At 44.7% G+C, this 11,317-nt stretch overlaps 1 protein-coding gene across 1 annotated transcript; it reads right to left on the bottom strand.

Moving 5' to 3' along the window:
• Positions 1 to 420: 420 nt before the first annotated feature.
• On the bottom strand, positions 421 to 9,812 carry LOC113591462 (nucleolar protein 9). Its single transcript, XM_027031960.2, has 11 exons — positions 8,900 to 9,812; positions 8,417 to 8,653; positions 7,945 to 8,166; positions 7,538 to 7,645; positions 6,007 to 6,148; positions 5,696 to 5,888; positions 5,411 to 5,551; positions 5,108 to 5,227; positions 4,511 to 4,720; positions 4,239 to 4,344; positions 421 to 2,664 (listed from the first exon to the last, which is right to left on the bottom strand). Exons 1-11 carry the CDS (start codon positions 9,105 to 9,107, stop codon positions 2,510 to 2,512), a joined length of 1,842 nt encoding a protein of 613 aa, XP_026887761.2. The 5' UTR covers positions 9,108 to 9,812; the 3' UTR covers positions 421 to 2,509.
• Positions 9,813 to 11,317: the final 1,505 nt, after the last annotated feature.

Raw genomic sequence — 11,317 nt, 5'->3', positions numbered from 1 at the left:
TTTTAATCGATCTCTTATTGAGTATTTGCTGTCTGCTTTCTCATAAGAATGCAAAAATATCTCGTACAGAGATAGCCAGTCCCACTTCTGTCTTTCACGGACATGCAGATGGGATAATTATGGAACGTGAGACTGAAACGGAGGGTGCGTAATTGGTGATGAGGGATACATTTAAGCATCTCTCAGGCATTTGACGATTAGGCAGATGAGTTAAAACAGCCGGCTAACTGTGAGATTTAACTGAAATTTGAAACTAACTGGGGGGGGGGGGGGGGGATGGTAAAGCCTTTTGGCTGAAATTGGCCCGCAGCCAAACAAGAGACAAACTGGGATTATGGAGTGAGTAGTGTAAATACCTTGTTCTTAGAAAGCAAAGTAAAGAAAGGAAAATGATCACATGTTAAGACACCGACCATCTTGAACAGTGTTAAATGATCACATGTTAAGACACCGACCATCTTGAACAGTGTTAAATGATCACGTTAAGACACCGACCATCTTGAACAGTGTTAAATGATCACGTTAAGACACCGACCATCTTGAACAGTGTTAAATGATCACATGTTAAGACACTGACCATCATGAACAGTGTTAAATACATTTGGCTTTTTGTTGATAAGGAGCTCTCATCAGCAAACAGTTCTTATGTCACAGATTAATTCAAAAGAACTCAAAAGAACAGTAAATCCATCGATAAAATGCCCATTAACAAACATGACAAAAATGAAATGTTACAATTTGAAACAACCTCTGCAAGAACACATATACCTGTTAGTGCCTGCATGTACAATGAATCCACAGAACACAAAAAAACTTTTATATACAAAAATCATTTTCTTGGTGTACATTTCATCTGTTAAACATGTTCTACAGTATCTTGGCGTGAGAACACACATGCGAACCAAGAGAACTGAAAAAAAAATTGCACTTAAGTGCTTTATAGAATGCAAATGTTATCTCAGCGCCACAATGAAGCTAGCAACTATAGCGCAGCGCCATCAACTAGTTTTGATGACTATTTATGTGCATGAGAGAAAAAGAGTGCGAGAGGGAGAGAGTCCAGCTGGAGAAACTCCACTGAAGGACCTTCTAACTGATAAGCATTCACAGCTGCATATCAGGAGCAGATGGGCAGGTCCAACGCTGGTCTGTAGGCCCACAATTAGCCTTGCTATCCATCAACGGATTGCTAATGAGGGGGAAGGGGGCTAAGGCAGCGGAGTATCCCCCTGCTCCCCCCCCCAGGAAATCCCCACCATTCAAGACCCTATGGGAGAATCAACCCTGATGACTGTCACTGGGCCACAGAGAAAAGGCCTGCCGTTCCCTAGAGTTTGACACTTAAGGTGCCATAATGAGTTAATCTATGGAAGAGACAACGCTGCCAGAGGATAACTGTGCAGCAGGACATGTGTGGAACCAAGCATCCAGCTATTCCTATATGCAAAATATTAATTTTAACCAGGTTGAGCTTTAGTATTTGAAAGCCAGATACCCGTTCACAACACGTGCAGTTCTAACAATCAGGTCCGAATCACTATTGTGGCATAATTGCAAATGAAAAAGCTATAGGGGGGGCTAGATGAGAACCGACTTCATCCTATGACACAATCTGTAAGTTACACATTAGAACTACTGCTTGCATTTTTAAATATTTGCCCTTCAGAGCTATGAGCCACATACATGAGTCTCAAGAGAACCATTTCACAGCACTACACGGAAGTCCCTTAAGACTATAGAAGGCTATAAGTCTATAGTATAAAATTGTTATTGTTCTTTAATGGACCACACTGAACCTCACACACCTCTGCAGTTGAATGACACAAAGTAGCCCTAGACACAACCACCACGGCCTATTAATTTAGCGCGTTTCTGCGTTAAGCGGCAGCTAATGGCTGTTAGCGAGAGTTGTTTGACTTTCCGCGGGCCCTCGTGTGAAAGCTTTCTGTCGGGCTTCGGTGCAGACTCGGCCAAGGGAGTCTGGCAGGGGAATGTCACGGTGCCCCTCCTGTCAGACCGCTGTGGTCCGCAGCGCCGTAGGTCCTCCTCGCCTCTCCCACTCAGATAGAGGAAGAACACGGGTGGGGTGGTGGGAGGGTTGGGGGGGTCAGCACAGCTGCACTCCGCTCCGTCTATCTGCAATAGCTCTCACACATATCTTAGCCACCACTGTCAGCACCACACCGCCATCGTTCTTGTGCAGAACCACACACTGGGAGATGGAGCTGGGGGAAAAGACTGACTTTAACGTCACAGACACTTTACATCGGAGGTGTAGTAGTACATCGACGGTTTATATTTACATGAAAAATGACGTTATTGGTGAAAGGATGAATGCAAAAAAAAAAGAAAAAAAATAGAAAAATATCCATATTTTGTTTGCGTGGAAAATGTATGAAAGCCACGTCTCCTACACAGGAAAACGTGAAATGCGAACGGTACTGCGTAACTGAACCAAACTCCTGAGGAATTACAATGCTTCAACGCTTTTGTTTATAAAAAGCTGCAGTCACTCCAGAATGTCACTGAACATCTTCCTCTTCTTAGACTCTCCTGTCTGGAGCTCCATCCATGCGCCACGTCTCTTTTGAAAATGGGTTAGGCCAAACTTAGCCCAGACGTGACGAGCGAACTGATCCGATCGCAACTGTGATTCGTTAGGAACTGGGAGAAAAGACGTGCAGATATTAGTCAATCCATTTGATCAACTTTAAACATCCTACCTATCAATATATAGTACTTCATACATATTATATAACAAAATGCTAGGCTAATACAACTATTTAACTGGGGATATATTTCATTTATTTAGTTAAAGCTTAAGTCTATGTTCTAGTCTGTGTTCACTTTGTTGCTTGGCAAACAGTAGGTTTAACCTAGTTTTTATAAAAGTACAGACTATTAAATTGTGGCAATCAGGATGAAAAGCAAAGAAGGCACGCACACTAGGATCAGGAAAACTGCCAATAATACTGGGAATCACCAATGAATTCCAACTATTGCATTGGTCAGAGGATTCAAATGTCAGAAAACGTGCCGTCCCCCGTTAGCGGTGTGTGAGTGATATCCACTACTTTTTTAAAAAAAAATAAATAATTTTTTAAAAATAACTGGCTAACCAACCACGAGAGGAGAAAAAGCTCCTTCAAAGGGCCAGCAATTTCTCCTGGTGCAGGATTAGTTTCATTCTCCCATGAGCTGCTTACTTGTCCTCTATGAAGCGCTTCCTCTAATCCACGAACCGGTGTGTGTGTGAACACAGCACAAGTGAATCATATACAAACATAAATCACATAAATGTGGTTCACTGCTGTCTTTTACTCTAAAAACTAATTTATACATGTTTTATTACCTCTTTATTTTATTAATCTTCATTTTCCTTGAAAACACTTTATAAACTGTTCACTTTTATTTTTTAGGCATTCCCTGTACCCAATACGTCTGTTTTTGGAAAAGGGGAACACAATATTCACTAAAAGCGCAAGACAGCACATCTAAACTGGAGTCGGCCTTACAAACCTACTATGCACTGAAGGCCATTCCCCGAGAAACAAGAACGTTGGCTTTCATCAGAGTGATTCAATACAAGGTCTACATTTAAAAGACACAAATTGTGCTCTACACGTTTTTTCTGGTTGTTGTTTGGAGTAGACGGAAATTGCAACATTTGTACAATAAAGTCGTCATACTGAAGGAAATGAGAAAGCAGTGTGCAGCCCTCTGACTCCAAGTCATTCTAATATGTCTAGCAGGGGCGATTGGACGACAGCATATTTCACACGATCTCATGGGCCTAGCATGCACCGCAACAAATCGCATCAACATAAAAGCATGCACACTAAACCACAGAATAGTCACAGTAATTATATAATGACGCAATGCAGTGAACTGTGTAGCATTATAATTCGTTAATCGGTTAATCAGTATGTCCTGCACACGTGTCAGCTTAAATTGTATCCATTTTTTCATCCAAACAGTGGAAGCCACAGTGAAAAGTGACACATATGTATACTTGTTAGGGCAAATCTTTCAGTGAATGTAGATGGTAGGGACGATACTGCAGTTTGCAGGGACATAACAGGCAAATGTTCAAACAGGAAGACATCAGACCTAAAGTGGTTTTGTACTGAGCACAGTGTAATGTGTTTTACAGCTCATGGATAACGATGACCAGTTAAGGGAAGGGCTCAGAACTCCTGTAAATATATTTGTGCGTGAGTGATTTCAGATCAGCTCACCCAGCTGCTCCGCAATGCCCTGTCTTTGGCTAATGCTGGCACTGCTCCACACAGCCTCCAAAAGACGACTGCCATATCTTGAGCAGGCTAACTGGGTGTACAGTCCCTGGGAGCGAGAGAAAGTGGGGAAGAGAGAGAGAGAGAGAACGGGAAACAAAAGATAGGTAAAAAGAGAGAATGTGTTCAGAGCGGTGAACAGACCAGTGTCCTTAACAGTTTTTTTTTTTCCTGCTCCGGCTCGCCGGCGAGGCCTTGCTCTCCCGCATCCTCACCTCCAGTTTCCTTAAGATCTTGCCCTTCCCTTTGTCACTGGAGAGAGTGATGAGGGCCTGAAGGGCATGGCTCCCCATCTGGTGCGTGGCCAGTGACAGCAGCTCGGCCGGACGGAGGCTGTGCAGGCTGTTCATCAGGAGCGAGCGGTCTTTGAAGCAGGCCAGCGCCTGGACCAGACAGGAGCCATGGTAGCAGATTGACAGGGGGCGCTGCAGCCGAGAGACATGGGAAAAACGATCTTATCGTGTGCCTCTGTGTCCCAAGGCCAGTTGGAGCGACTGGCTGAGAAACAGGTGCGGACTGAGCCCTCTCTCGTCTCCAGCGCCACCAATGGCACGCTTCTTTAACAAAACATCGGAAACATTCCGATCAGTTTTGTGACTCTGCAGTTAGAGATGTTGAGATTATTCCCCTAATTCAGCACCTCGTACCTAGAATTATGTTCATTTTCTGTACTGTGTATTTTGCACATACACGAAACACATGTGAAACAAGCAAGTCATTCAAGGACATTAACGTGTTCCAGCTTAAAGATATCTAATAAATGCCTTCAGCAACAAAGGTGCAATCCCCTACCCAACCTTTTTGATCAGTACCTGAAGGGCAGTGTCGCCCTCTGCTGTCTCCGAGTTGTAGTACACCTCATAGGTCAGTAAGGACAGGAAGACGGGGAGGCAGGAGAGATGTCGTGTGGTTGGCTCACAGCAGTGGAAAGCCTGGCAGAACGTCCAGTGAAAGCAGCTTAATAGAGTTAAATATCTGTAACATTCTCTACTTAATACATGCGGCATACATCTGTGGTTGGCGCTCAACCCTCTAATCATTCTTATCTTTTGGCTTGTTGACGTGATCGGTCATGATGTTCCATTTCTTGTGAACGTGCCGTTACTCGATCTCACCTGAAGGAGGCACTTCATCACCTTCGCCTGCCGCTCCTCTCTCTGCACGCAACTCTCCACCAGCTGCACTATGACGCCCATATGTCCCGCTGCCAAAATGGCCTCTAAGCCGTCTGCAAGCTCGTCGCACACCTTCAGGAACTGGGAGAAAGCCGGGGAGACAAGTCCGTAGGCTAAGAAGAACTGAGAGGAACGCACAGGCCGACTAATAAAGAAAGAGCTTTTTATTCATGAAATAAACTGTAGTTCTGCTGATCTGCACTGTGTGGGGATGAGGGGATGTACCACTTTGTAATTAACTGAGGCTGCTATAAGGGTCTGGATTGGATAGTTGGCAAAGCAATGAAGAGCCAGAGGCATCATTTGGTTCTTAAGATGGTTCTTGTAGATGTCCCGGAGGAGGGCTTTATGAGAGAACTTAAGCACTGTCTGAATGAGGCGACTGCAGGTCTTGTCTTTGAGAAACACCAAGAGCGGACTGCAGACAGAGACAGAGACGGAGACAAATAGAAACGCATTGTTAGACAGAACGATGAGACATGTTTCCATATCCCTATGTCCCTCCTTCCATCATTCAATCAGTCCATCCATCTCACCTGACACCAGGAGCTGAACTGAGAGAGGTTAGGTATCCCATGATGCCTTTGTTCAGTTTCTTGCCCAGGATGGGTCTCTTCCTGTGACAAATGGCCAGCAGGGTCTGGAGCACGGTGCTGGCTATAGGGTGTGTGGCACACACTGAGAGAGAGAGAGGATGCAGAGACCAGAGTGTGTGTGAGGTCAGCACACTGAGAGAGAGGATGCACAGTCACAGACCAGAGTGTGTGTGAGGTCAGCACACAGAGAGGGTGGCTGCACAGTCACAGACCAGAGTGTGTGTGAGGTCAGCACACAGAGAGGGAGGCTGCACAGTCACAGACCAGAGTGTGTGTGAGGTCAGCACACAAAGAGGGAGGGTGCACAGTCACAGACCAGAGTGTGTGTGAGGTCAGCACACAAAGAGGGAGGGTGCACAGTCACAGACCAGAGTGTGTGTGAGGTCAGCACACAGAGAGGGTGGCTGCACAGTCACAGACCAGAGTGTGTGAGGTCAGCACACAGAAAGGGAGGCTGCACAGTCACAGACCAGAGTGTGTGTGAGGTCAGCACACAAAGAGGGAGGCTGCACAGTCACAGACCAGAGTGTGTGTGAGGTCAGCACACAGAGAGGGTGGCTGCACAGTCACAGACCAGAGTGTGTGAGGTCAGCACACAGAAAGGGAGGCTGCACAGTCACAGACCAGAGTGTGTGTGAGGTCAGCACACAAAGAGGGAGGCTGCACAGTCACAGACCAGAGTGTGTGTGAGGTCAGCACACAAAGAGGGAGGGTGCACAGTCACAGACCAGAGTGTGTGTGAGGTCAGCACACAGAGAGGGTGGCTGCACAGTCACAGACCAGAGTGTGTGTGAGGTCAGCACACAGAGAGAGAGGCTGCACAGTCACAGACCAGAGTGTGTGAGGTCAGCACACAGAGAGGGAGGCTGCACAGTCACAGACCAGAGTGTGTGTGAGGTCAGCACACAAAGAGGGAGGCTGCACAGTCACAGACCAGAGTGTGTGTGAGGTCAGCACACAGAGAGAGAGGATGCACAGTCACAGACCAGAGTGTGTGTGAGGTCAGCACACAGAGAGGGTGGCTGCACAGTCACAGACCAGAGTGTGTGTGAGGTCAGCACACAGAGAGGGAGGCTGCACAGTCACAGACCAGAGTGTGTGTGAGGTCAGCACACAGAGAGGGTGGCTGCACAGTCACAGACCAGAGTGTGTGTGAGGTCAGCACACAGAGAGGGTGGCTGCACAGTCACAGACCAGAGTGTGTGTGAGGTCAGCACACAGAGAGAGGACAGCAAGTCTGCAAAGTCTGCAAAGGCTAGGTCAATACTAAAATACAATCAATATTTAAAAAAGAATATGCTGTAGAAAATTACCCTTTTCTTATATAGCCCATACTGTATCTTCTTACATAGTTATGTATATTAGATATACACACATATTACTACAGTATACGCATGGTGTATTGCATTAGATTAGTGGTACTTGTAAGGCACAGATGATCTGAAAGTGTTATTTGGGAGCTCAGTCTCACCATTGACATTTTCCATCAGAGAGTCTGAAAGGTACTTCAGCTCCCACCAAAATGATGTGGGTGCATCAAAGTCTGTGAGCTCAGGTTCTTGTTTTTTCTGCTTTTTTGCTAAAAGGAGAAAAAAAAAATCCAGATGTTTAAATGACGACATTCATGGAAATGTAAATCAAGCTTGCGTATTAAGTCACCAGTATAAGGACATGCATGGATGTAGACATACATTTTTTTTCATGGTTACTATTCATAGTAATAGCTGTTAATAAAATATCTGTTATATAACCTGCTGCAATGTTTGGCCAAAATAAAAGAGTCTGCATTTTCTGGTAAACCTGAAATTAAACAGTAGTGTGAGTATGTGTGTATCAGAAAGTTTGGATAGGTGGAAGAATGAGGGATCCTTGTCCTACCTGGACGGGGGTCAGACTGTTCTTGAACGGAACAGCCGCTGAGGACGTGGATAAGTGTCCGGAGCACATGGGATCCATGAGGGTCTTTGATGAAGTCCACAATGTTCTCCCTCACCCCTTGGCACAGACACAGCACCTGAGCCTCAAGCATCCCACAACCCCCTGCCTCTGATTCTTCCTGTTCGTTTGACATGTTACTCTTCTCTTCTGAGGGGCTGCCTTCTACAGAGGTAGAGAAACATTACAAGTCTGGCTTTTTGGGTGAACGTTCTGCTCGTAACATTCTCCAGAACACTCCTCTCTTTATTATTTAAGTCAAACAATTTTGCAAGTTAAATCTTGACGAAGACATGCTATTCAGCAGGCAAATTTAAATCTTCATTGATATACCAAATACATTTGATCATTTATGAAATACAGCAGATAATTATTTTTAAGAGTTCAAACTAGATTTTCAGTGTTTTATCATTACCTGTCCACCTGGCCATTTGCCTGAGGGCACTTTCTATGACATGACCTCCACATCGGTCACATGAGATCAGTTTGAACTCTGACCCTTTCTCACCACCCAGTTCAGCCAGCATGTTCCCCACCTGGGCAGGGTCAGCCAATGACAGCAGCTGCTGGAAAGCCAGACTGCCTGTCATGTCCATGGCAACAAGGCCGGCCTTCCCTTTCACCTCTGTAAGCACATTCTCTACAAAGAGAGCTGAGGGGAGAGAAAAGGTGACACCATGTCACTGAACGGGCTAGTTGAGATCCCAGCAAGCTTTCTCTACACCACATTATTCTGACGTGAGCACTTTATAAAACAGAGCAGGCCGGCCAACACATTTATTTTAACCCCTATATTTGAACCCAATCCTAGGTCACAGATTTCACTATGAAACCTGTCAGCAATGCCCACGTGCTGACCCGCCAACACGTGGCTCTCGCGCGTCCCTTCCGCTCTGACCTCGCTCCTCGTCGTCCGCGAACTCCTCGCGCAGTCTGTCGCCGACTCGGCGGAAGTAGCCCACCGACGTGGCGTCGAGGCGCGCTGCCCTCCCACGTCCCTCGGCGCCGCCGTCTGCTCCTTTTCGCCTGCGCTTGCCTTCGTCGGATGTCTTCTTCAGTTTCTCCTGTCCCCGGTCAGCAAAATAACGCTGCGCCTTCGCTGCCATCTACGCCCCCGCTTGCACTACACTCGCTGTTGTCAGTGTGGTGTCCGTCTTCCGTAGAGAAACAGAGGAGGGGGTTTCTCGTTTAAATCCACTTCATTTAAATCCAGCTGTCTTCGCGGGTGCATCTAGATCACACTTCTTCCTCGGTTCCTCCCATATTCATATGAAAGTTTTAAAACAAATACAAGCACGCACTAAGGCGCCAAAAGGACTGAAAGTGCTGCAAACACTGATCCAAATAACGTTGGAACCGCGCGATAACGGGGAAAAGGGGGGGAAAGTGCAGCCAGCCAGGTAATGGAGGAAAGAAACACGTGTACTGGTCAGCTGTGGCTGGGCTAGCAGTGCAGTTAGTAGCAAAACTATCAAGTAAAGTCATTAAAGGTTTGTTAGCTAGCTAGACCAGATCGCTATTCGCAGTCGAAATCAGCAGTGTTGTCATTATATGTCTCAATTATAAACGACAAAAGAATCAAAACAGTTCTAGCTAACTCAACGTTGAATTCCTTTCAATTCAGTCAGCTTTCAAAGGGTAAACCAAAACGACCGTGTAGAAGTGAAGTGATAATCAGTGCAGTCTTCAGACACCCAAATTTACCATATGGTGTGAGCCATGCAAAGCCTTCTACCCTATAAAATAGAAACTTCAGCAGAATGTTTTACAATATCAGAGCGACAGCAATAGCTAACATGTGCAGTGTCGAAAACTTTGTCGCAGAGTGATGACGCAACGACCGGGGGACCTTTATAACCTTTTAAGTTATTTTAAAAAATAAAGCCTATTATAAAAACCTTGTATACTGTCATCCTTCATCCCATTTTAAATGTCTACATGATTGAGTATTTTATTCAGCTAATTCCAAAGATTCCGAGTTTTTATTCACTGATCAAATTCATTGCTTACATTCTGAGAAAAATCTTTTGAATTAAATCCTACATTTGAAGGACTTCACTTCAGCTCATCATAGAAATCGTTATAATTATGTTTTGTCCACCGAATTCCAAAGACAATAGATTCCACACTGGTTCTGTTTAAAATGTTATTGCATTTGTTACATTAACATATTCATTACTTAATAATAACTGAAAACCGCTCTCTGGTGAATAGTTATGCTTTGTTGTTGCAACTGATATGTATTTATATGTATATATTATTTTATTTAGTTATGTTATGGCTATAGTACATCTTTCTTTTCCACATAGGCTGTAAGGTCAAGCAGCTGTTACAGGACGAAAACACACCTGGAGTACAATGAACCACCACTAGAGGGACCCTTGATCTTTGTTTATCTTTCACCATGGTAATTCGTTGTTTTTACTAAATGAGTCAGACAATGAAATCCCAGACTTATTGCTTTAAGTAGTGCCTCACGAATGGACGAATGTAACATGTTGTAGACACAGAGAGAGTGGATAGAACACAACAAGGTTTTTTAATGAAAAGCAAAAAAGCAGACACAGACTGGGATAAAGATGCTTGAAGCAGAGGCAGTAGTAAATTTGCCAGAAAAAAACCCATTTAAGAGCAGTCCACCATAGGGCTCAAATGTGAAGCACTAGAGATGGGCACCTGAACTTATATAGGGAAGTGAGGAACAGGTGCAAGGAATTCATCAATAAACTGGTGAATGTGAACTGATGAGTGATTGTGAAATGCGGTTGATGGATCTTCAGATGATTCATGTGCGGGGCATGATGACGAATGACTAGGCAATGATTTTTGTTGATAAATCATGAGCATGGCATCAGAATACCTTGAATGAACACACACACACACACGTCTGTAAATGTCTACTGACTAAAGTAGATTGTTGCCTCACCATTGATGTCACCATGACGTCTTGGTGTGATCAGCCCTTCTCTGGGAAATGTATAATGAGCAGTCTACATAATGATAATGATCTCCTGTCTTTATGAATGTGAATAAATAGGACAGACTAGTCAAACTCATGTTAGTCCTACCACTTTCAATCACCTGACCTCTGTCTCCCTAACTACAGTAGTGTTTAGTTACCGTCAGTGTAAAGTGACAACCTGTGCCGATTTCAGCCGATTTCGATAAAGCTCTTTCCCCTTTTTACCTGACCTGGGTACTGTTGCAAATATGGCTGTAATAACAATGTAACTGTTGTGTTGTACCAGTGTTGCTACAGCACTATCAAAAAGATGCATTTTGCTGTGGAAACGAGTAAGGACTGTTTAAATATGCT

This window comes from Electrophorus electricus, chromosome 7, assembly GCF_013358815.1.
Source record: "Electrophorus electricus isolate fEleEle1 chromosome 7, fEleEle1.pri, whole genome shotgun sequence".
NCBI classification, from domain to species: Eukaryota; Metazoa; Chordata; class Actinopteri; order Gymnotiformes; family Gymnotidae; genus Electrophorus; species Electrophorus electricus.
Note: the sequence above shows the minus strand (reverse complement) of the source record. Positions and strands in the feature narration are given on the sequence as shown.